We start from the raw sequence: 27,733 nt of genomic DNA on the forward strand, positions 1-27,733 counted from the left end.
TGCATAAGTATCAACCAATTAACAGCAATGTCATGCTTAGGACTGTCACATGAGCACATCTGGTCTATGACTTTACTGTCCCATGCAAAAGGGATTGAACCTATAAGTAAACACTTTGTAAATGCAATATCTTATATGATATTACCTTGTTTTCTTAAAAGCCATACTTCAACCACTACTTGCCTTGTTTGGCGGTGCCAATCAGTATTTTTTACTGGAGTTGACAAAGCTTGCCACTTTTCTTAGAAAATATTCTTTTTTTTTTTCTTTCAGTTTCTTACTTGATAATCTCTGTTGAAGCCAATTAGGAACAAATATGTAGCAGTGTTAGATTTATAAAGCCTGTAATTTGCACTATCATTCCTTAGAATTGGAACACTTGATTTTGAGAGTTAAATTACATGAAAGGGGAGCAAATAAATAATGAACATTACTCGGATGTCTTACTATGTATAAATACAACCTCAAAGATTTTATCGTCCCTTTAAACACATAGTGAAAATGTGAAACATCTGTTACCAAAGTGAGCGTTTTAATTTTTGGCCTATTAAATGGCATATTGTTAACAAAAAAAAAATATAAAAAAAAATATATATAACCAAAAATTTCAAAAATAGCGACAGCACTGTTTTAAATAGAAAATACAAATTTTATTTAAAGCAACATGGGGATAAAATAGCAACGTTTCGAGTCACGTAGGACCCTTAGTCATGCAACAGACAATTACTATCAACCTCCTTTAGTTATTGTCTGTAGCATGACTAAGGGTCCTACGTGACTCGAAACGTTGCTATTTTATCCCCATGTTGCTTTAAATAAAATTAGTATTTTTTATTAAAAACAGTGCTGTCGCTATTTTTTTAAATTTTTGGTTCTATATTTTGAGAGGTTGGCAGGCTTCTCTAGCGTACGCGCACTTTACTACCTTGAAAATATGTCTTTACACTTGGAATTGGTTTAAAAATTAAGGTGCTGGACTTACCTTGTTTGTTGGATATATATATATATATATATATTTTGTTGTATAATAAAGCTTGCATATTATTACAGCCCATAGCAAATTCACAGCTTCTTCTTCAGTGTGAAATAAACAGTGCTCCGAGAATGAAGAAGTGATTCTCTGACACGATTGTTGACATTAAAGCTTGGCTTTATTTGCTTTTTTTTTTTTTGTGCCGTCATATCAGTGTTTTCCCCAGGACATTTTTTAATGGGTGCACCTCCCGGCCGGTTTTACTAACCACCCGACTAAAATGTAAGATATTAAGCTAAATAGAGCTAATATTCATTTTTTTCTTCAGTTTTATTGCTCACATAATTACATTTCTGTTAAATTATGGTACTAATTTGTGCTTCGGATAGCAGAATATTACAAAGTATTACATTGCCCCACCTGGCTACTTCATAATCTCACCCAGCTGGCAAAATGTTCTGTGAAGAATACTGTATATATTCTATATTTGTCAGTTCCTCCCATTAAATTGTAGGATTAGAAACTCATTAACGGTCAAAGGCACAATTAGACCCATGAAGCCTGGTAATTGCAAAATTGTTTTACCACAGCAATTGTTTTTAAACAAAAATAATCTGTAATAAAAATAATCTATAGTGCAGTTTTTTCCTCAGCAGCCTTCATGCTGTGGTTATTGCAGAAGTTTCACTCTACAGCCTCATAACTAATGTAAAGGATGGTGCTTTTTTATCTGAAATAATATTGGCCAATCAATCTGTTTCTCCTCTGTGTTTCCATTTATATATTTCTAACAAAACAAAATGTAAATGGCTTGTGTGCATTCACATAACTAATCAAATGCATATAAAGAAGCAATTATAACATGTTCTATGATGTTAGAATATTTGTTGCTGCATTATTGGTTATACTTCTGTATGTACTTAACCCCTACAAAGGTGTTAATCCCAAAATTAAAGGGGCATTAAACTCTAAATAAACATTAGACAGAGAATAATATGCATATTTTTTAAATTATATTAGTTGTTTAAACATTGAAAAAAAAGTAGTTTTTGTGTCCATAGAGCAATGGTTGCAGCCATGTTGTAAACTAGGTTTCCTTCTCAGCTAAGGCCCAATCAGGTATAGTTGTAAATCGGCTACTGTAGTGTGCAGCCAATAACTGTGGGAAATATTGCAATGTTAAAGGACCACTAAACACAGTGGAATTGCATAATTGTCAAATGCATAATAAAAAGACGATACAATTCCACTTACTCTGAATTTTAAATGAGTAGATTTAATTTTTCCGGCTGCCTGTATCATGTGACAGACATCAGCCAAACACAGACTAGTAAACGTATACCCTGTGAACTTGGAAATAGTCTCTAAAACTGCATGCTCTATCTAAATCATGAAAGCTTATTTTGACTTTAGTGTCCCTTTAAGTATGACGTTTTCACTTCTTCTTTTAAAGGGACAGTCTAGTCCAAAATAAACTTTCATGATTCAGATAGGGCATATCATTTTAAACAATTTTCCAATTTACTTTCATCACCAATTTTGCTTTGTTCTTTTGGTATTCTTAGTTGAAAGCTAAACCTAGGAGGTTCATATGCTAATTTCTAAGCCCTTGAAGGCCACCTTGGTATTCTTGATCTTTTATTTTCCTTGAATCATTGGTTTTGCTTTGCAAATAAAAACTAGTAAACAGCATCACCTATATTCTTGAGGAGTGTATGTTAATCCTGAATGCATGTGTTTGCCTCAGATATCTGATATATTAAGTGTATTGTTATGGAGAATAAGATACAACCGTGTGTATATGTGTGTGTGTGTAGTCTACCGGCTCTTATTTATATATATATATATATATATATATATATATATATATATATATATATATATATATATATATATATATATATATATATATATATATATATATATATGTATGTATATATATATGTATATATATATATATATATATATATATGTATATATATATGTATATATATATATATATATATATATATGTATATATATATGTATATATATATATATGTATATATATATGTATATATATATATATGTATATATATATATGTATATATATATATATGTATGTGTGTATATATATATATATATATGTATATGTGTGTGTATATATATATATATATATATATATGTGTGTATATATATATATATAATATATATATATATATATGTGTGTGTATGTATATGTGTATATATATATATATATATATATATATATATATATATATATATATATATATATATATAAGGGTACAGGACAAATGGCTACTATAAATGTGTCTTTTTCCATGGAAAAAATTATCAAAATTTAGAAAACATTAATGTTATGCTAGATAATAATTTTAATGTGGTGCAGACCCTATAAAAAATTATTCTTCAACAAACTACAAGAGGAGAACAAGGACCATCAAAAATTTCCTAAGGCCCTGTATAGATAGGGAATCAAGCACTCTTTTTTTTTTTATAAAAGTAGCTCAAAAGTGTAGCTAAATTAAACAAATGGAATGAATCTCTGACCAGTACAATCACAGAGAACAAAAAATAATTTATTAATAGTACAGAAAGAGGTAAATCCTAACTGTCCAAACATAGCAATGGGCCAGTTGTGCGCTGGCCTCGGGTATATGTTAGCAACACAAAGTAAAGTATGTTGAACAAACAATATAGTACATGTGGCCAGTTAAAACCCTGAAGATTTGTTCATCATAATCATAATATTGGCAAAAATACAATCCAAAGACACCTAGTACACTGCTACACCCAAGCTGTGCACGGTACCCAAGTCAATACAAGGGATAATTACCGGACAGGTACATTTTTAGGGATCTAAGTAGTGATAGGTGCTTTGTAAAGATTTCAGAAACAACAATAATGGCAGTATAGCAACAATTACAAAGAATTACATACAAGTATGAAGAATAGCTATTGCAATGGTTATTAGCAATAAGATAAATAGTGAGTTACATACAAGTATGAAGAATAACTATTGCAATGGTTATTAGCAATAAGATAGATAGTGGAACATAGTAATACATCCTCCATAATGAATTGCCTCGGTACAGCAGTTACATAGAGACACAGCAGTTTACATAGAGATGCCTGCATATATTGAGATAAAATTCTCACAAGAGTGTATTGCTGAAGAAAACAACCAAATCACACCAGGATGATTTTCCACATATAGCGGTATTGTTTTCAGCCAAACTTAGCATAAGTCCAAGGTATGCAAAATGGGATAAGTGCTGCCAAAGCTGCATGCGTGTTAGTAAGGCATAGTGCGTCTTATTGCTGAAGATGTTGTGTGAAAACAGCAGACAAGCCAAATGAGCAGTGGGAGTCAGTCCAGGCTAACCCCCCATATTGCATGTGAAAGCAGCTATATTCCTATGTTAAGCCATAAGCATGCACTTATCTGATTCTGGAGGTGTCCACAATTGAGGTCCGCTGTTTGTTACCGGTTGCCTCCTGAAATACTGCTTTGTAATTGAGTCCCATGAAACAGTTTGCTGAGCCAGTTGAATGCTACACGCTGAGACTGCAGCGTGGTAGGACTGTGTGCTTACTTCCTGGTTGGTCACATGTGCGTCTGTGATCCAATGCCTACGATCCTGATCGTTTCACCCACAATGCCAAATGATAGACGGGGCTTCCTCAGGGCGGATGGATCTTAGCCCTGCTGGGAGGGAATATATCCACAAAGACTCCTCCCAGTTTTAACCAATTATGTACCTTAATCTTGATGCTAAACAATGTGTAACATACATACCAAACCTAACTAATTCTAAAGAAGAATGAAGTAAATAGCAAAAAAATTGATGAGACGTAATAAGTCAAATTAGTTAATGACGTTAACAATTGCAAAATAAAAAAAAAAAAATTCGCCTCAACAATTGCCATCTCAGTGTGCTAAAGCGTGGCTTGTCATTTTGTCCATCTAATGGATTTGCCAAGTTTACTTTTCTAAAAGATCTTCACAGATTTGCTAGAAAAGTAGTTCTTTCTCAAATGTTTAAAAATAGATCTAAGAATATAATTGAGGATCTTAGCTTGACCACTGAGAATAGGCTGGCGCTACAGGACCTTAATGAATTATATCCGGAATCGACCTCTGACGAAGATTCTTTTCTAGCGTCAGAGATAGATTTACCTTTTAAATTATCTTCTCATTTTAAGAAGAGATCCACTTATATGCCGCAACTTTCTTTCTCTCCTGCAGTTAACTTATTTGTTAAACTGGTTGAAAGGGAGATACAGGAACTGCCACTGAGTGGCATTGTTGATGACAACTTGACCAAGAAAGAATGAAAAGCTCTGAAAGAGTTAAAAACGGCCCCCAAAGTTGTGTACAAATCAGCGTATAAGGGGGGTAATGTCGTTCTATGGGATGAAACTATGTATTGCAAGGAGGTAATGAGACAATTGTCAGATAAAGATCAATATCTTAAACTTGACTTCAACCCTCTGCCTACCTTGCAATCAAAACTTTTCACAATTTTGAACGATGCCAGAAATGATGGGACTATTACTAATACAGAATTTGGTTATTTGATGGTAGACAATCCAGTTATGCCTATATTTTACTGTATTCCTAAGATTCATAAGAACATTAAGAATCCGCCTGGACGTCCCATCATTTCTGGCATCGGAAGTCTGGTTGAACATGTAGGTCACTTTATTGATCATGCTCTGCGTCCTTTCTTGGTGACTTTACCGTCATTTGTTCTTGCCACAACCGACTTTTTTAAAAAAATGAATGGGATGCCAGTTGACAAAGAATCACTTTTAGTGACAATGGACGTAGAGGGACTTTATTCCAGTATCCCACATGATACTGGTATAAAAGCCTGTGAAAGTTTCCTGTCAAGCAGAGGTACAAAATTTTCCAAACATACTGAGCTCATTGTTGACCTTCTAAGATTAATTCTCAATAATAATGTTTTCATGTTTAATAACTTTATTTACAAACAATTGAGAGGAACAGCCACATGTGCCCCCACATACGCCTGTTTACATTTAGGCAAATGGGAGATGGATTCAGTTTAACAACACGATTTGTTCACTAAACAATTTCTGGCTGAGATATGTGGACGATGTATTCCTCATTTGGGAGGGTGATCAAGTTGAATTATTGCAGTTTGTCAATAGTTTAAATCAAAATGATCTAAATATACGACTTACTATGCACTTTAGTAAATTTGAGATTGATTTTCTTGACGTTAAGGTCAAAAATGTGAACAGTATGTTGGTCACTGAAAATTTTAGAAAGGCTACGGCTACTAATAGCCTGTTAATGGCAAGCAGTCACCATCCCCGACATCTTATAGGAGGAATTCCTAAAGGCCAATTTCTTCGGCTACGCCGCAATTGATCATCGAAAGAGAAATTTGAGGAACATGGAAAGCTCATGCAAGATAGGTTTCTTGAACGTGGCTATTCACGGCGTAAGATTAAAAAAGCTATGATTCACGCAAGAAAAATTGATGGAGATGATCTCCTGTTTAAGAAGACTAAACAAACAAAGTCAGTAATACGATTAACCACGACTTATAACTGTCATTGGCAAACCATTAAGTCAGTTCTCAATAAGCATTGGCCAATCCTTTTAAGTGATGGCAACATTGCTGAATAAGTTGGGACCTATCCCAGCCTTACAGCAAAAAGAGCAAAAAATCTCAAAGATAACCTGGTCTCGAGCCAATTTAAACCCACAGAAAAAGAAGGAAATTGGCTTAAGAAGCACATCCCTAATGGCAACTTTCCTTGTGGAAAGTGCGTGACATGTGAATTTATGAAAAGGACCAAGACATTTTCTGGCAATAGTAAAAATTCTTTTCAGATTAATTACTTCTTCAATTGCAATACGGAGGGGGTTGTGTATCTCCTAGAATGTTCTTGCCCGGCGTTCTACGTGGGCAAAACGAAACGTATCTTTAAAGATCGTATAAAGGAACACAGGGATGATATAAAAGGTAAAATACAATCTAGCAGCATTGCGAGACATTACCAAGCTGTGCATAACAGCAACCCAGGTTGTCTACGCTTTACAGGTATAGACAAAGGTATTGTGCATGGAAGAGGGGGGGACAACGATAAATGTCTGCTCCAAAAAGAGTGTAAGTGGATATTTACTTTGAACACTCTTTCGCCAGTTGGTCTTAATGAAAAGTTGGATATGGCTAGTTTCATCTAAAAAAGCCCCTTTCTATGATAATATTCATGTATATTAGAGTATTTGGATGTTATTAAAATGAATGGCTTTCTAACATCATTACTTGCTCCCTGAGTTTCTATTTTTAGTTTCAATTTTAATTAAAGACTACTTTTTTCATTCTTTTGCTTATCTTTTCTTTTTCATTTTTTAATTTTTTTTAATTTTTTTTATTTTGCAATTGTGAACGTCATTTAACTAATTTGACTTATTACGTCTCATCAATTTTTTTTTGCTATTTACTTCCTTCTTCTTTAGAATTAGTTAGGTTTGGTTTGTATGTTACACATTGTTTAGCATCAAGATTAAAGTACATAATTGGTTAAAACTGGGAGGAGTCTTTGTGGATATATTCCCTCCCAGCAGGGCTAAGATCCATCCGCCCTGAGGAAGCCCCGTCTATCATTTGGCATTGTGGCTGAAACGATCAGGATCGTAGGCATTGGATCACAGACGCACATGTGACCAACCGGGAAGTAAGCACACAGTCCTACCACGCTGCAGTCTCAGCGTGTAGCATTCAACTGGCTCAGCAAACTGTTTCATGGGACTCAATTACAAGGCAGTATTTCAGGAGGCAACCGGTAACAAACAGCTGACCTCAATTGTGGACACCTCCAGAATCAGATAAGTGGTGCATGCTTATGGCTTAACATAGGAATATAGCTGCTTTCACAAGCAATATGGGGGGTTAGCCTGGACTGACTCCCACTGCTCATTTGGCTTGTTTGCTGTTTTATCAAAAAAATCAGGAACTAAGCCAAGCACCAATGAGTAAAAATAAAACTTAGAACTTTATTTTGACATTTAAAATGAAGAATATAAGCGATAGAGAGTATGGGTAACCCCCAATAAAGACTAACGCGTTTCGGCTAGGAGAGCCGTACTCATAGTCCCTAAAACCCTTGAAAACACACTGACTTAAATACCCAGTGTTACATCCTGATAGGTTGGACAGTTAATTGAAATTTAAAGGTATATTCACTATCGTAGTTTCACATCATATAGTATCTTATTTAATATATTGCTAGATATTGGAATTACCTTTACAAAATTCCTTTAAATGTCCAACAAATGGGGGGATTTTCTGGGGTGATCATGTTTGTATAAATTTAAATTCATTTATAAAGTATTAAAACCAAATTGTACCTTGCTGTAGGATTGTTTTACATCAGTAAAAAGATCAATATACATATGGTTTACAAACTGTATCCTAAGCCTAAATATACAAAATATATATAATATAAAGATACATGAAAAATGATAATAAAAGGAGTATGTTCTTTGTGTATACACCATCCAAATGATCCTATTGCACCCTAACAGCTAACCAAAAGTGTCTATATAAAATAATAATGCAAAATTATATAAATATATATATTCAAAACCCAAAAATTGAGCCTATGACAAGAGATATGGCCAAAAAGTCCAAAATTTATCTAATTGTTTTCCAATACATAAAAAATTAGATTAATTAAGGAATATGTGAATGGAGAAGTAGAACCAAAAATGTGTACACATGTGCTAATTTGTATATATTATTGTTACTGAGCCTATGACTAGAAACTATACTACATATTGACAATTGGTCTCTAGATCAATTAAAAAATGGAAATAAATCTGATAAGGACACTCACAGGGGATACATATCCTTTTGGAATGTTATCACGACCAGTGATTGATAAAGTCGTATTCGGAATTCAGGCCCCCAGGTCTCTTAGTTTGGAGCCTGAAAATCCAATACATTTCCTGTCTTGAAAGGACCTTAAAGCGATCTCCCCCTCTCTTCTGGGGTTGGACTTTTTCAATAATCGTCCACTTAAGTGAACTACAATCCTTGTCATGTTTTTGGACAAAATGGGTCACTAATGTGGTACTACTCTTGCCCACCCGGATAGTGGACAAATGTTCGCGTATCCTTGAGCGGACATCCCTGGTGGTCAGACCCACATATTGTAGATTACACTCCTCACACCAGAGGAGGTAAACACAGTATGTGGACTTGCAGTTCACACAAGAGGAAATATCAAAAGTTTCCCCTGTGACCATTGAGGAAAAAGAATTACCTACTCGTACGTGTTCACATGCTTTGCATTGTGAATATCCGCACCTGTATGTTCCTCTGTGTCTAAGCCAGGAAGAAGTACCTGTAGCTGGAGTAGCTCTTTTTAATTGGGAAGGGGAAACAAGATTACCTATTGTTTTATTTCTCCTGTAGGAAAACCTACAGCCTTTCTTCACAGTCTCTGTGAGGGCATCATCTGCCACCAACAACCGAAAATGATTTCGGACTATGTTACAGATCTGTGGATATTGAATTGAATAATCTGTTACAAAGGTAAGTGTATTATCAGAACTTTTAATAGAAATTTGTTTATCTTGTAGGAGACTTCCTCGTGGAATACTATCTACTTCCTTTCTGGCTCTTTTGATGACTTTTCTATTATACCCCCGTTGTTGCAGACGTTTCTCCAGATCATCCGCATGTGTCACATAACTTTGGGATAAGGTACAATTGCGTTTAATACGCACAAATTGGCCTTTGGCCACTGAATAGGGCATATGTTTAGGATGGCAACTTTTGGCGTGTAAGAGGCTGTTTCCTGAGATGGGCTTCCTATACACCTGTGAGGATACCCTCCCAGAGGAACAGCCCCTTAGCTCCAAATCCAAATAGTGTACCCAGGTTGGGCTGTACTCAAATGTGAATCTTAGATTCACCTCATTGAGGCCCAAATAGTCAGCAAAATCCTGCGCTTGTTCCTTAGTACCCTTCCATATAAATAGAAGATCATCTATATAACGAATATACAGTTTGATTTTCGATCTGAAGGGGTTCCCAGCTGCATAGACGTGGGACCGCTCCCACCAACCCATGAACAGGTTGGCGTAAGTGGGGGCAAATTTGGCCCCCATTGCAGTCCCACGTCTCTGCAGGTAGAATTCCCCCTCAAACCGAAAATAATTATGAGAGAGCAGGAATTTAGTGACATTAAGAACAAAGGAGATGAATGACTCACTGTGGGTTGTTCCCTCCTCCAGAAAATATGCAACTGCCTGAATACCCCATTCATGTGGTATCATTGAATATAGGGACACAACATCCACAGTGAGCCACCCAAAATCCTGCTCCCAGGGTACCTTTTCTACCAAGTTCAATACTTGTTTAGAATCCCTGACATAGCTGGGGAGAGACTTAACCAGGGGTTGGAGTATTCCGTCCAGCCACTCAGAGAGATGTTCCAGCATAGACCCTATGCCATTCACTATGGGTCTACCCTGGACATTCTCTAGTGACTTGTGCACCTTTGGAAGGTGATGGAACAAGGGGATGACCGGATGTTCTACAAAAAGATATTTGGAAGTCTTATCATCTAACAGTCCATCCTCCACTGCTCCATCAAGAAGGTGCACAAGTTCTCTCTGAAAAGTGTGTGTGGGGTCTTGTTTCAAATGTTCGTAATTTTCTTCATTTTCTAGTTGTCTCAGGGCTTCCTTAATGTAGTCAGACCTGTTTAGGAGGACCACTGAGCCCCCCTTGTCCGCCTGCTTGATAACCACATCTGGGTTCTCTTCCAAAGCCTTGAGGGCTTTTCTTTCATTCAGTGACATATTACTCGGAGTGTTTACCTGTGATAAAGTTAATTGCCTTAAGTCAGATTCCACCCTTCTGTAAAAGGTCTCTATGATGTTACCCCTACTTTGGATAGGGTAGAATGTGGAGGGATTTCTGTATTTTCTAACCCTATCAGGATTCTGCTGTTCCATACTTGATGTTCCCTCTCTCTCTAGTTCCCTTAAAGTAATAAGATCACATGTTTCCAAAAAATCTAATTCCTGAAGAGGACCCCCCTGAGTTGGTGTGAATCCAGTTGCTATCTCTTGGTCTGAGTTTGCCTTTGAAAAGTGTTTACGCAACGTCAAATTACGAATAAACTTATTCAAATCTAACATTGTCTTGAATAGATTGAAGTTTACTGTGGGTACAAAACCCAGACCAAGTGACAGCACTCTTTCCTCATAATTACTTAAGATGTGGTTAGATAGGTTTATGACGGTACGTATTTCGACGGGGCTCTTGTCTGACGGGATGGGTATCTCCCTTGTTGGGGTCCCTGTAGGTTCGTACCTCCCCCTTCCCGGGGGTGGTGTCCTACCTGAAAAACCTGCTCCAACTGTACCAGCTCATCATCTCTATTCTGAGCTGCTGCAGATTGGGCAGGGGGGTAGGAATGGTCAACTGTGGGTTGGTATCTTATTTGTTGATTTGGTTGACCCCTAGAGCGAGAAGAGTTATATATTACTCTACCTCTCCTTGATCCTGCCCTACCCCCCATCCTATGCTGTTGATAAGTGTGACCCCCATTTCTATTGAATTCAGTATTCATGCTCACAACTTCTTGAGAAAAATTACTCCCATCCTCATTCTCTGATTGTGTACTATCACCACCAGAATCTGCCTCACTTTCAGAAAAAGTTACAGTTTTTCTGCCCCTGGATCTTCTCCTCCTACCCCGTCTACCCCCTCTGTTGAAATTTTGAGATCTCCTGAATTGGGATCTTTGGCTCTTATTCCAAATATAGATTTTGTTGCTGTCATAATCTGCCTTGTCCCTGATGAATTTGGTATGTTTAATATTAACTATCTCATTTTTCACTTCTTGTATGGTACGCTGTAATACCTTATCAAAATTTGGATAGTCCACTGTGCTAGAATAGACATTTAACAACAGTTGCACTTCCACAATCTCAGATCTTACAAATGTTAACATTTTGGACTTATAAGTAATCAACAATTTCATCAACCTGAAAGAGCAATCATTAAGCACAGTGTTCCACATATCTATAAATTCAGAGTCCTCAGTTTCAAAAGTAGGGAATTTGTTAACTCTTAGTCCCCTTGGTATCATGTTAAGGGCAGAGTATTTTTCTAAAGTCCATATGTCCCATTTCAGCTTTTTCTCTTTGATTAACAAACGTTCCATATCGTCAAAAAGCATAGGTAAGTCAAAATTATTTCTATCCTGTGAAAATATTTGATCAACCTCTCTGTTATCCCCATCTCTTTCATCCGCTTTTTTAAGTGAGAAAAATACCATCACTGTTTCTTCTTGAGCTTGCTGCATATTGAAATATCTAGTTGGTTCCAGTGGCTTACCACCTGCCACCAAAATGAACAAACCAAAAAGAGAGAGAGTCCCAACTAGACTTTATATATTTAAGCCCCACTGTGGTTTGAACCGGAAACACAAACTTTAATGTGAAACTCTGGATGATATCAAGTAGTTACACCTTAGGATTCATAAATGGATTGTTGACTTAATCCAATTCATGCCCATTTTACATTTCTTTAGTAGAGATTAATTGCCTTTATAGCTACAACCGCCAGTTAATATTAAGAATGAATCAAATAGAATGTCCAATTCTATAAACCTTTCCGTAGTGCACACTCTCACAATGACAAGGTTCTTTTTAATCAACAGTTCAAAGTACCACTCCACGGCTTTATATCACCCCAGAAATAAAACAGGAGAAGCTAAAAGTATCTCACCAGTTATTCGCACGCTCTTCCAGACCTCAGTCTGTCCACCACCGCGGATCGAGCGGCGTCCTTCTGCTGACGGGGAATACCTGTGGCTTGTAGCACTTGGTTGTTCAAACAGAACAGTTCCGTTGCGTGTCCAACGTGTCGACCCGGCTCCTGTCCAATGAACGCCCAGTATGGTGACGTATCCTGCGTGTCACCACCGGCACAGGCCAGGGGCGTATTCAAGATATCAGGGGCGTACTGGCGTTATCCTGCAGTACCCCAAAGGCTGCAACTGTTCATCCAAGGCAAGGAACTTGTATTGACAATTGCAAGTGGGTGCATAAACGGAAGGTTTAAAACGTCATGTAGTACTGGCAAGGTTGTGTTGTATAGGTAGGGTTTCAAATTACCATAGGTGAAACTTCCGAAGAGGGAAAACCAGCTTTCCTTTTCCTCCTCACAGATAGTCAATCCGGTGGGCTTATGCAGAAGGTGCTGGCTAGTGGTAAAATGGCATTATCAAAAAAATCAGGAACTAAGCCAAGCACCAATGAGTAAAAATAAAACTTAGAACTTTATTTTGACATTTAAAATGAAGAATATAAGCGATAGAGAGTATGGGTAACCCCCAATAAAGACTAACGCGTTTCGGCTAGGAGAGCCGTACTCATAGTCCCTAAAACCCTTGAAAACACACTGACTTAAATACCCAGTGTTACATCCTGATAGGTTGGACAGTTAATTGAAATTTAAAGGTATATTCACTATCGTAGTTTCACATCATATAGTATCTTATTTAATATATTGCTAGATATTGGAATTACCTTTACAAAATTCCTTTAAATGTCCAACAAATGGGGGGATTTTCTGGGGCAATCATGTTTGTATAAATTTAAATTCATTTATAAAGTATTAACACCAAATTGTACCTTGCTGTAGGATTGTTTTACATCAGTAAAAAGATCAATATACATATGGTTTACAAACTGTATCCTAAGCCTAAATATACAAAATATATATAATATAAAGATACATGAAAAATGATAATAAAAGGAGTATGTTCTTTGTGTATACACCATCCAAATGATCCTATTGCACCCTAACAGCTAACCAAAAGTGTCTATATAAAATAATAATGCAAAATTATATAAATATATATATTCAAAACCCAAAAATTGAGCCTATGACAAGAGATATGGCCAAAAAGTCCAAAATTTATCTAATTGTTTTCCAATACATAAAAAATTAGATTAATTAAGGAATATGTGAATGGAGAAGTAGAACCAAAAATGTGTACACATGTGCTAATTTGTATATATTATTGTTACTGAGCCTATGACTAGAAACTATACTACATATTGACAATTGGTCTCTAGATCAATTAAAAAATGGAAATAAATCTGATAAGGACACTCACAGGGGATACATATCCTTTTGGAATGTTATCACGACCAGTGATTGATAAAGTCGTATTCGGAATTCAGGCCCCCAGGTCTCTTAGTTTGGAGCCTGAAAATCCAATACATTTCCTGTCTTGAAAGGACCTTAAAGCGATCTCCCCCTCTCTTCTGGGGTTGGACTTTTTCAATAATCGTCCACTTAAGTGAACTACAATCCTTGTCATGTTTTTGGACAAAATGGGTCACTAATGTGGTACTACTCTTGCCCACCCGGATAGTGGACAAATGTTCGCGTATCCTTGAGCGGACATCCCTGGTGGTCAGACCCACATATTGTAGATTACACTCCTCACACCAGAGGAGGTAAACACAGTATGTGGACTTGCAGTTCACACAAGAGGAAATATCAAAAGTTTCCCCTGTGACCATTGAGGAAAAAGAATTACCTACTCGTACGTGTTCACATGCTTTGCATTGTGAATATCCGCACCTGTATGTTCCTCTGTGTCTAAGCCAGGAAGAAGTACCTGTAGCTGGAGTAGCTCTTTTTAATTGGGAAGGGGAAACAAGATTACCTATTGTTTTATTTCTCCTGTAGGAAAACCTACAGCCTTTCTTCACAGTCTCTGTGAGGGCATCATCTGCCACCAACAACCGAAAATGATTTCGGACTATGTTACAGATCTGTGGATATTGAATTGAATAATCTGTTACAAAGGTAAGTGTATTATCAGAACTTTTAATAGAAATTTGTTTATCTTGTAGGAGACTTCCTCGTGGAATACTATCTACTTCCTTTCTGGCTCTTTTGATGACTTTTCTATTATACCCCCGTTGTTGCAGACGTTTCTCCAGATCATCCGCATGTGTCACATAACTTTGGGATAAGGTACAATTGCGTTTATCAATCACTGGTCTTGATAACATTCCAAAAGGATATGTATCCCCTGTGAGTGTCCTTATCAGATTTATTTCCATTTTTTAATTGATCTAGAGACCAATTGTCAATATGTAGTATAGTTTCTAGTCATAGGCTCAGTAACAATAATATATACAAATTAGCACATGTGTACACATTTTTGGTTCTACTTCTCCATTCACATATTCCTTAATTAATCTAATTTTTTATGTATTGGAAAACAATTAGATAAATTTTGGACTTTTTGGCCATATCTCTTGTCATAGGCTCAATTTTTGGGTTTTGAATATATATATTTATATAATTTTGCATTATTATTTTATATAGACACTTTTGGTTAGCTGTTAGGGTGCAATAGGATCATTTGGATGGTGTATACACAAAGAACATACTCCTTTTATTATCATTTTTCATGTATCTTTATATTATATATATTTTGTATATTTAGGCTTAGGATACAGTTTGTAAACCATATGTATATTGATCTTTTTACTGATGTAAAACAATCCTACAGCAAGGTACAATTTGGTGTTAATACTTTATAAATGAATTTAAATTTATACAAACATGATCGCCCCAGAAAATCCCCCCATTTGTTGGACATTTAAAGGAATTTTGTAAAGGTAATTCCAATATCTAGCAATATATTAAATAAGATACTATATGATGTGAAACTACGATAGTGAATATACCTTTAAATTTCAATTAACTGTCCAACCTATCAGGATGTAACACTGGGTATTTAAGTCAGTGTGTTTTCAAGGGTTTTAGGGACTATGAGTACGGCTCTCCTAGCCGAAACGCGTTAGTCTTTATTGGGGGTTACCCATACTCTCTATCGCTTATATTCTTCATTTTAAATGTCAAAATAAAGTTCTAAGTTTTATTTTTACTCATTGGTGCTTGGCTTAGTTCCTGATTTTTTTGATAATGCCATTTTACCACTAGCCAGCACCTTCTGCATAAGCCCACCGGATTGACTATCTGTGAGGAGGAAAAGGAAAGCTGGTTTTCCCTCTTCGGAAGTTTCACCTATGGTAATTTGAAACCCTACCTATACAACACAACCTTGCCAGTACTACATGACGTTTTAAACCTTCCGTTTATGCACCCACTTGCAATTGTCAATACAAGTTCCTTGCCTTGGATGAACAGTTGCAGCCTTTGGGGTACTGCAGGATAACGCCAGTACGCCCCTGATATCTTGAATACGCCCCTGGCCTGTGCCGGTGGTGACACGCAGGATACGTCACCATACTGGGCGTTCATTGGACAGGAGCCGGGTCGACACGTTGGACACGCAACGGAACTGTTCTGTTTGAACAACCAAGTGCTACAAGCCACAGGTATTCCCCGTCAGCAGAAGGACGCCGCTCGATCCGCGGTGGTGGACAGACTGAGGTCTGGAAGAGGGTGCGAATAACTGGTGAGATACTTTTAGCTTCTCCTGTTTTATTTCTGGGGTGATATAAAGCCGTGGAGTGGTACTTTGAACTGTTGATTAAAAAGAACCTTGTCATTGTGAGAGTGTGCACTACGGAAAGGTTTATAGAATTGGACATTCTATTTGATTCATTCTTAATATTAACTGGCGGTTGTAGCTATAAAGGCAATTAATCTCTACTAAAGAAATGTAAAATGGGCATGAATTGGATTAAGTCAACAATCCATTTATGAATCCTAAGGTGTAACTACTTGATATCATCCAGAGTTTCACATTAAAGTTTGTGTTTCCGGTTCAAACCACAGTGGGGCTTAAATATATAAAGTCTAGTTGGGACTCTCTCTCTTTTTGGTTTGTTTGCTGTTTTCACACAACATCTTCAGCAATAAGACGTACTATGCCTTACTAACACGCATGCAGCTTTGGCAGCACTTATCCCATTTTGCATACCTTGGACTTATGCTAAGTTTGGCTGAAAACAATACCGCTATATGTGGAAAATCATCCTGGTGTGATTTGGTTGTTTTCTTCAGCAATACACTCTTGTGAGAATTTTATCTCAATATATGCAGGCATCTCTATGTAAACTGCTGTGTCTCTATGTAACTGCTGTACCGAGGCAATTCATTATGGAGGATGTATTACTATGTTCCACTATCTATCTTATTGCTAATAACCATTGCAATAGTTATTCTTCATACTTGTATGTAACTCACTATTTATCTTATTGCTAATAACCATTGCAATAGCTATTCTTCATACTTGTATGTAATTCTTTGTAATTGTTGCTATACTACCATTATTGTTGTTTCTGAAATCTTTACAAAGCACCTATCACTACTTAGATCCCTAAAAATGTACCTGTCCGGTAATTATCCCTTGTATTGACTTGGGTACCGTGCACAGCTTGGGTGTAGCAGTGTACTAGGTGTCTTTGGATTGTATTTTTGCCAATATTATGATTATGATGTGCACATCTTCAGGGTTTTAACTGGCCACATGTACTATATTGTTTGTTCAACATACTTTACTTTGTGTTGCTAACATATACCCGAGGCCAGCGCACAACTGGCCCATTGCTATGTTTGGACAGTTAGGATTTACCTCTTTCTGTACTATTAATAAATTATTTTTTGTTCTCTGTGATTGTACTGGTCAGAAATTCATTCCATTTGTTTAATTTAGCTACACTTTTGAGCTATTTTTATAAAAAAGAGTGCTTGATTCCCTATCTATACAGGGCCTTAGGAAATTTTTGATGGTCCTTGTTCTCCTCTTGTAGTTTGTTGAAGAATATATATATATGTGTATATGTATGTGTGTGTGTGTGTGTGTGTGTATGTATATATATATATATATATATATATATGCATATATGTGTGTATATGTATGTATTTATTTAATTGTTTAATTTTTTTCCCCTCTGATCATTCTATTCCCATCTAATGATTTCTGCATCTCACACCCTCAGCCCTCATGTTGTAAAATATTATGGCAGCTACTTTAAAAACACAGACCTGTGGATTGTCATGGAATACTGCGGGGGAGGATCTGTTTCTGACATTATCCGGCTCCGAAAGCAAACGGCAAGTTTTATTTTATATTATTCCAGTTTTTGCACCTTGTAGTTTTTCATTAACTGTGCACTTTGTTATATAATCTGTTGCATATATAAACTTTACACTGGTGGGCTGGGTTGTATTTAGAGATACTTGAATGGCTGAGTGTGGTTCAAATGTATTAGTGATCAGCTGGGAGGATCTTATCATCTCTTTATGACTATTAGGGCATTTCTATGAATATTTTAAAGGTACTAGTGTCTACTCACAGGTGATTTTTTCTTTCTATCATAAAGTGGTGAGAGTCCACAAGCCATTATCCCTGGGATTCAATTCCTGGCCACTAGGAGATGTCAAAGATTCCTAAAGCTTTAAGAAGACTTAAGACTAGAATACCAGCGGTAAGAGGGATTAAGTGCTCTCAGAGCTTTGGACATTTTGCCGCCTCCTAGTGGCCAGAAATTGATTCCCAGGAGTAATTGCTCGTGGAATCTCACCACCATGAAAGAAATTAATTTATTAGGTAAGCATAAATGTTGTTTTTATCAGCTTAGGTCAATGCACCTGTAATGAAAAAGGATGTGCACACATTGTCACCTGCTGCACATAATGACAGCTGTCGGTAAATTAATTTGTTTGTGTGCAAACTGAACTAGATATGAACAGTGTTGTCAGTATACAATGCTCATGTTTCTATCAGCTTCAGTAACCACAGGATTTATGCGGTAAGGTTTTACCCTAGGCTAAATATATGATGACCTATGAACCTATGAAAAAGTCATGGAATCAGTTTGTCAAGTTGTATAACAGACATAGCAATAACTGTAGAAACACACATGCAAATTTAGTTGGATTGTTGGCAGTAATATAACTATCTAAAGAGGAAGTATATGTGAGTAATGTGAAAAAAGTTTCACTTCAGGTTTTACAGATAGCAGGTGTATCTACTTGACACAGTTATAGCTAATAAATTTATCAGCTAAGATTAAATTGATTACAATTATACATCAAAAGTCTGAAGTGGCAGCAGATGGTTAAAAAAATGTTGAACAGCAGTTAATTTAAGACATATGCATTTGTTCTATATAGTAAAAGGACCCCCCCCCCTATATTTCATTACTGGTTTAAATAGTGCACAATTGCGCTTTTCTTTCTTAAATGATGATAGTCCACAGCCTTCCATTAAAATCTATCCTACCTCCCATCTCTCTCATAGTTTTGTTCTTGGCCTCATAGGAGTAGGCTGAGAATAGAGGTGTTTCCAGCTACTTGCTTTTGGATTTAAATTTAGGAGCTCAGACCAACGTGAGGATCCCTAGGAAATATAATTTACAAAGAAGATAGAAGGCAGACTTTACAGATGCTGAATGATATTGGGACATAGTAATACCCTCTTATGGCACAGTATTTCCCTATGGGACTTCAGCCATAACTACCCTCAGGCGTTACAGGGACTCGTCCTTAGCCTCCCCCTGAAGGACACAGATATTTCCTACTGCAATCCTCTGCATTACTTGGTACCTGCACTGGTTGGGCTCTCTACTGGATACTGCTGCAGCTGACTTGACAAGGATTTGACATGCTTGGTAAGCCAGTGGAGGGGTGCTGCGTAAGGTAAGTGACTTTACACAGCATGCACACAGCCCAGAGGCTTTTTGTAGGTACTCTGACACAGGAACAGCATAGCCATTCGAGACATAGCAAGGTAAGACTGAGCCCATTTTTAGCACTCTGGCAGCTCTGGGGAATGTTTTGAGGCACTTTATTCAAAATAGGCCCCAAGCCCTTTAAGAGAACCGCTATCTGCTCTGTGCAATTAGCGGTTCATATATACACAACCCAGTCACCATGGTGCACATACATTTAAGTTTTATTCACTTAAAGGCCTCTCTGAGACATTCTCTCGTCACTGGACGCTCAGCATTCCCAGGCTTTTCCTCTCACACCAGAACTGCTAGTGAGAAAAAAGCAGCTCAGGAACCATTTCAGGCAGTTTTATTATTTTTCTTACTACCAACAAAATTGTTTTCAGCGCTGGAGGTGGGTGGGTACTCATACAGAACTGCAAGGGGACTTACTTGGGTGTCAGTCTGGGACTTTGGGCCTTAATTATACTTTCACCACTGTGTCAGAGGGCTTTTTAGGCTTAGTGTAGAGATCTGTCCATTTCTATCTGTTATATGTGTATGTTTGGTGTCTCTACTTTGCAATTACACATTATGGAGCCCACTGATGTTAATATTAACACTTTAGAGGAGTCATCTACGGATTGTTTAATATTATGTCCAGTTTGCAAATTAGCTTCAGTGTGCCAGGTCACTGTCGGATTTGTTTGCCTCAAATTTTGCATGAAAATCAGCAACAACCCTCTACCTCCTATAGGAAGTTTTGTCCTGTGTATATTACTCAAGTGGCTACTTCTGACTTTACCCCTGAATTTAAAACAAGTGTACATAAGGTTGTCGCAGATTTAGCAGCTATCCCCAAACCAAGTAAGCACAAACGCAATTCTTGGGGTTTACCTCAAACGTCCGAGGAAACACTGCAAAATTCTACCCCTCAGCCTCAAATTCCTGCTTAACTACAGAGCTCTTGACTCTGAGGATGCAAAATCATCTAAGTCTGAGGGAGAAGTGTCATTTGGAGAACAATACCCTCTAATGAGGTTATTAAAAATTGCATTTAGGCCCTCAGAATGGCTTAAGCTTATGTGTGATGCTGTGATGGACATCATCGAAATTTATGTCAAAAGCATGTCTATGGTGGTGCTGGCAAGGAGAGCTTTATGTTTAAAGTCTTGGTTAGCAGACATTTATATAAAAAAAAACAGGCTAATGATTAATTTAGTTCCAATGAAAGATTCTTTTTGTCTCAAACTTGGACTCTATTATCAAGATGCTACCGGAGGCAAAGGGGCTTTTCTTCCTCAGGACAAGAAATCCAAAGAACAAAGCAGACCGGGCAATTGATTTTGTTCTTCAGGAGATCAGAAGTCCTCCTCTCATAAGCCTGAGTCATCCAAGTCAAGATGGAAGCCTGGTTCTTCATTGGCAAATAACAAACAGTCCAACACCAATACTAAATCTGCATGAAGATGCGGCCCCCAGACAACAATCTGTTCTGGTAGGGGGTAGACTGAGTCTTTTTCGAAAGGCCTGATTCAGATCAGTTTATGACCCCCTTGGTTCAAAACATCATTTGCCAGGGCTACAGGATAGGCTTTCGGTCCAGACCTCCTCGAGTACGATTTCTTCTGTCTTGTGTCCCCAAAAAGCCTTCAAAGTATGTTCTGAATTAAAAGGATATGGGAGTAATTATCCCAGTACCAACAGCGTCAGGGGTTTTACTCCAATCTGTTCATTGTCCCAAAGAAGGGAAGGGACTTACAGACCTATCCTAGATTTGAAAGCCCTACACATTTTTGTCAGGGTTCCCACTTTAAAAATGGAAACGCATCCCCATCCACAGGGATCACTATCACTTGAGGTTTGCATATCTAGACACACTACTAGTTTGTTGCTCTGCCATTTGTACTAGCCACAGCTCCACGCATCTTCACAAAGGTGTTTGGTGCATTATTGGCGGTAATCAGAACTCAGGGAATTTCAAATGCACCGTACCTGGACAATATCCTGGTACAAACTCCTTCCCTGTCACTAGCTATTCCTCACACGTGCAAGCTTGTGTCTTTTCTCCAAGACCACGGTCGGAAAATCATTGTTCCCAAAAGCTCATTGTATCCGGCTACAAGGGTAACATTCTTAGTGATAATAGATTGTCCTTATGCATCTGTTTCTTACGGAACCTCACAAAATAAATCTACAGAAGGTGTGTCTCTCCCTGCAAAAATGCTCCATTTCCAGTAGTAGCTCAGTGCATGGAGGTGGTGGGTCGTATGGTAGGTGCTTAAGACACAGTACCTTTTGCCTGTCTCCACTTACGACTCCAATTATCTATACTAAATCAGTGGTCAAATAATTATCTTCACTTGGAACAACAAATTGTTCTAGATTTATCTGTCATACAATTTCTCTCTTGGTAGACACAACATCCTTCTTTGACCTTTGGGGCATCCTTCCTTGTCACTATCTATTACCACGTGGACTATCATGACAACGGATGCCCGTCTTTTGGGCTGGGCGCCGTCTGGGCTTCTTGAAGAGCACAGGAAGTTTGGTGTCCTCTGGAGGCGAGGTTATCAATCAACATTCTGTACCGTGCAATTTTTCGGGCTCTTCAGGCATGACCCCTATTGAAGGAAGAAAAGTTTATCCAGAAAGATGATATAACAGCGGTCAGTCCACCCAGGAGAGTGGTCTCTCCATCAGGACAGTTTCGATCACTTAGTGATCAAATGGGGTTTACCGGACATAGACCTGATGGTCTCTCACTTGATTCACAAGCTTCCAAGGTATTGTGCAAGATCAAGCAATCCAAGGCTCACATGATAGACGCCCTAGTATTTTCTCAGTTTGATCTCAGCAGTGATTCTTGGAAGAAGAACAAACTTGAGTCAGCGTCGGTAATATTAATTGCTCCAGCCTGGCCCCGCAGGATATGGTATGTGGATCTAGTGCAGATGTCCTCATCTCCTCCATGGCTTCTTCCTCTGAGACAAGACATGTTGTGTCTCAAGGACCTCTTTTCCATCAGGCTCTCAGATCTCTAAGTTTAATGGTTTGGAGATTGAACGCCTACTTCTGACACAAAGGTTTCTAAGATTCAGTCATAGAAACTTTGATTAAGGCAAGAAAGACTGTAACACAAAAAATGTATCTCAACGTTTGGAAGGCATATTTTAAATGGTGCTCTTCAAGACAGTTTTCTTGGTATTCCTTTATAGAATTCTCCAGTTTTTTCCAGGATGACCATGACAAGGGTTTGTTTGCTAGATATCTGAAAGGTCAAATTTCTGATTTATCTGTTCTGTTTCACAAGGTATTAAACTCCCTGATGTTCAAACTTTTGTCCAGGCATTAGTTAGAATTAGGCAAGTCATAAGAACTGTTTCTCTGCTTTGGAATTTGAATCTTGCTCTTTCTTTTTTGCAAGGTCCTCCCTTTGAGCCAATGCATTGCATCAGTATCAAGCTTTTATCTTGGAAAGTGCTTTTATTGTTACGATCTCCTCAGCTAGTAGAGTTTCTGAGTTGTCAGCTTTGTCCTGTGAGTCTCCGTTTCTAGTTTACAAGGATAAAGCTGTACTTCTTACGAAATATGACTTTCTGCCTTAGGTCATTTCTTTGGAAAATACCAATTAGGAAATTGTAGTTCCTTCTTTGTGTCCAGATCCTACTAATTCTAAGGAGAGATTATTGCATAATATTTATCTAGTCAAAGCTTTGAATTTCTATCTTCAAGCCACTAAGTCTTTAGACATTTTTCTATTTGTTCATTACTCTGGGACTCATAAGGGGCAGAAGGATACTAAGGTAGTATTGGCCTCTTGGCTCAAACAAGTGATTCACAAGGATTACTTAGTTGCCACCTAAACACATCACAGCTCATTCTACAAGAGCAGTTGCAACTTTCTGGACTTTTAAAAATGATGCAACTTTGGAACAGATTTGCAAAGTTGCCACATGGTCTTCTCTGCATATTTTTTCCAAATGTTATCGAATTGATGTTTTTGCTTCTTCACAAGCAGCTTTTGGCAGGAAAGTTATTCAGGCCGCAGTGTAGGCTTACATTTATAATGCATTAAAGTGAATGTGAACTTTCATGATAAAGTACCCATTTTAAAAAAAAAAAAAAAAACTATTAAAAACAGGTGCACTTTCATTCATGAAATTTTACATTGCACCGGATTTTACAAATACCTTCTCCTGAAACAACGGATTCCCGATCCCACGCCTGCAGCTCTTCTCTACTTCATAAGCAATGATGAAACCGGCTTTCTCCAATCACAGCTTCCCCCCAGGAGCATTTATCTGGTTAGGCCACGCCGTGATTGGAGGAAGCCAGTTTCATCATTGCTGTGTTAGTACAGCAGGAAGAAGCATGCTGGGGAGATCAGTTATCCAGTGTTTCAGGAGAAGAAGGTAAGTATTTGTAAAATCCGGTGCAATGTAAACTTTCATGAATAAAAGTGGCCTTGTTTTTTAATATTTTTTTATTTTTTTTTAAATTGGGAACTTTATCATGAAAGTTGACATTCACTTTAAGGTCTTTCCATATGGTTTATGCACCAATTGCAGTGTTGTAAAGGTGATCTAATTCTCAATCTTACTCATGTCATTTTTATTTTTTGTACAATTTTGGTGCTGAAAAATTGTGTGTAATTTAAGTTGATAAAGTTACCTCACTGTATCATCCGTTACTTAGGAGCACACCAAAAATTTAACAATACTGTAAACTAAAATGAAAGAATAAACATCTTAAGATTTTTATAGAAAATATTTTATGTGCAAAAGGCTTTTATTATTTATTTTACCCCCTTTTTTGTGTAGTTTAGCTAATTTTCTGTGCTGGAAATGCACCTCACTGACTCTAACCATGCTACATATCTGTCCCTAATTGGATTTATCAGATAAAAACTGCAAAACAATACATTTATACAAACACAATGACCTTCACTAGTCTTGTCAGCTGCAGACTCAAGCCCAGATTGGCTAATCCAAATAAGGCAAATCATGGGTGCAGTTTGACTATTGCAAACAAGTTGTTGATTTGTTTTAAACAGGTTTAGACTTTGCTGATTTCTTATTCTATAGCAACAGAAATCAACAAGTGTTTAGTGTCATTTAAAGGGACAAGAAACCCAGAACTTTTCTTTCATGATTCAGATAGAGCATACATTTTGTACTTCTATTATCAATTTTGCTTTATTCTCTTGGTATCTTTTCTTGAAGAAGCAGCAATGCACTACTGGGAGCTAGCGGAACACAACAATAAGCCAATCACAAGAGGCATATATATGCAGCCACTAATCAGCAGCTAGCCTCAGCTCCTGAGCCTAGGTATGCTTTTAAACAAAGTAAACCAAGAGACTGAAGCAAATTAGATAAAAGAAGTAAATAAGTTATTTAAAATTGTATGCTCTATTTAAATCATGAAATAAAATTTGGGTTTCATGTCCCTTTTAAGAGCTAGTGTGTAAAATTAGTAAACTGCAAAGGGACATGAAAGTCAAAAAAAGACTTCAGATAGTGTACAATTAAAAAACAAAACAAAAAAAAAACTTCATTTTACTTATAAAACTTAGCTACTTTTTGTAAGAGCATAATGAGGTAGGCTCAGTGCTTGCACATGTTTTGAGTACTATATGTTAGCAGCAATGTTTGTAACAGTTATACATATAGTGATCAAGACATGTGCACGCTCCTGAGCCTACTTCATTATGCGTTCATGGATTGAAGCTATGTAATTTTCTTCTTTTCTTTCTTTTTTCAATTTTACACTATGGTCCAGATTACAATTTAAACCATTCACACTGATGCCACTCAGTCCACATACCATGTACATTTTTTGTGCTGCTATTGCAAGTCAATGGTTAGTATTTATTATGCAAGTGTTAGTATGGTGCATGCAACAGTAATTCATGTCAGATAGCACTGATGCATTAACACCATTATAGCATGTTCCCTATAAAATTCTATAAGTAACCACACTAAAATGATTTCTGTTGGATACCACAAGTGCGTGAAGATGCTCAGGGGTGTTGCTTTCACTCTTATAGTGGAGTTGCTGCTTGTGATATGAGAAGATGAGAATGCTACTACTGCTTTGTGTTTTCCATTTAAGATGCACTATACATTTTATTTGGTGCATTAAAACGTTTTGTGTAAACAATTTAACCAACAATGGGTAACACCAGAATCTGCTTTATTACATTTGTAGGGCTGAGCACAAAATAACTTGTTATTGATTGCATTCTGTTTATCTAACCCTGTGCCTGAGTCATGAAACGTTTGTTCAGACTCTCTCTTTCAACGGACAGTCCACACCAAAATTATTGTTGTTTAAAAAGATAGACAACGTCTTTACTACCCATTGCCCTTTGCACAACCAACATTGTTATATTAATATACTTTTCTTTCATGTAAATGGCAAGAGTCCATGAGCTAGTGATGTATGGGATATACATTCCTACCAGGAGGGGGCAAAGTTTCCCAAACCTCAAAATGCCTTAAATATACCTCCCACCTCACTCATACTTCAGTTTTACAAACTTTGCCTCCTATGGAGGTGGTGAAGTAAGTTTGTGCTTGATTTTTATGATTCTTCTATAAGCACTTCTAAGCATTCTGAAGCCCAATTCCTCTCAAGTACAGTGTTTGTCAGAGGGATGTGAAGAGAGTATTGCCTGTTGATTTTTATGGTTTCACTCATTGGAAATCTTTTCAAGGGCTTTCTGTTATCGGTCGTAGGAATTAATCTCCTGCCTTATACCATTACCTCTGCTGATAGTTTTCAGTACTGGCTTGGCTGTCTGCGATATGTGTATGGGTGTCTTCGGTAAGTATCATTATTTAAGACAGTCTCGGCTATGGTTTGGTGCTTTATGTATTAATATAAAGTTTTAAATATACTGTATGTACTTTACTTATATTTGCCATGAGTCAGGTCTATGTACATTTCCCTTTGCAGTCTAACAGTTTCAGTATGAGAATCATGTTTTAGGAAGTTATTTTCTTACCTGGGGTTTAGTCTTTTTTCCAATTTGACTTGTTTTTCCTTAAATTTCGCTGGCGAATCTAGGCTCGCGAGGGCGTAAAATACTATTATTTATTGCGTCATTTTTGGCGCAAACATTGTGTGGAGCAAATTTACGTTTATAGTGTAGCAAGTTTCATCATTTTCCTGCGTCTTTATTGACGTTAGGTTGTTTGGTGCGAAGTCGCACTTGTTATGATGCAAGTTGTGTCATTTTCGGATGTTGATTGGAGCCAAAATGTTTTTCACTTTGCGTCATGCGTCATACTTGGTGCCATTTATTTAATTTTATTATATTACCCCCCCTTCCTTTATGCTCCCTGCGCTCTCTATATTCTAGAGGGCTATGCTGTTTGCTTTTCTGCTTATTTAGCATATGGATTTTTTCCCATTCCTGAAACTGCTATATGAGGAAATTGGATATTTTGTTTAAATGTTAATTTTCTTTTACATTTTGCAAGATGTCACAGTCTGATCCTGTCTCAGAAGCTACTGTAGGAACCATGCTGCCTGAACACAGTTCTACCAAAGCTAAGTGTATCTGTTATAAAATAGCTGAGATTATATCTACAGCTATAATATGTAACAGTTGTCATGATAAGCTTTTGCATGCCGATGATGTTTCTATTAGTACTAGTACAGCGTCTGTTGTTCCCTCAACATCTAATGTACATGATATCCCTGTTGATATGAAAAATTATATTGCTGATGCAATACAGAAGGCTATGTCTGCTATTCCACCTTCTAATAAACATAAAGGTTTTTTAAAATTTCTCATAAAGCTGATGAAATTTGTGATGACCGACAACATACTGATATATCCTCCTCTGAAGAGGATCTCTCTGGTTCAGAAGATCCTACTACAGACATTGAAGTTGATAAATCTTCTTATATTTTTAAGATTAAATATATTCGGTCTTTGTTGAAAGAAGTATTAGTTACTTTGTGTATTGAGGAGTCGGATCCTCTTGATAAATCAAGTAAGCGTTTAAATTCTGTTTTTAAACCTCCTG

At 37.1% G+C, this 27,733-nt stretch overlaps 1 protein-coding gene across 1 annotated transcript in view; it reads left to right on the forward strand.

Annotated features, from left to right (window-relative positions):
* The window catches only part of STK4 (serine/threonine kinase 4), a 240,117-nt gene that overhangs the window by 14,697 nt on the left and 197,687 nt on the right, over positions 1-27,733 (forward strand). The window contains exon 4 of the mRNA XM_053720089.1: positions 17,979-18,093. Coding sequence (XP_053576064.1) covers positions 17,979-18,093 — 115 coding nt within the window. The remainder of the gene's footprint in view (positions 1-17,978; positions 18,094-27,733) is intronic.

This window comes from Bombina bombina, chromosome 1 (assembly GCF_027579735.1).
Source record: "Bombina bombina isolate aBomBom1 chromosome 1, aBomBom1.pri, whole genome shotgun sequence".
NCBI classification, from domain to species: Eukaryota; Metazoa; Chordata; class Amphibia; order Anura; family Bombinatoridae; genus Bombina; species Bombina bombina.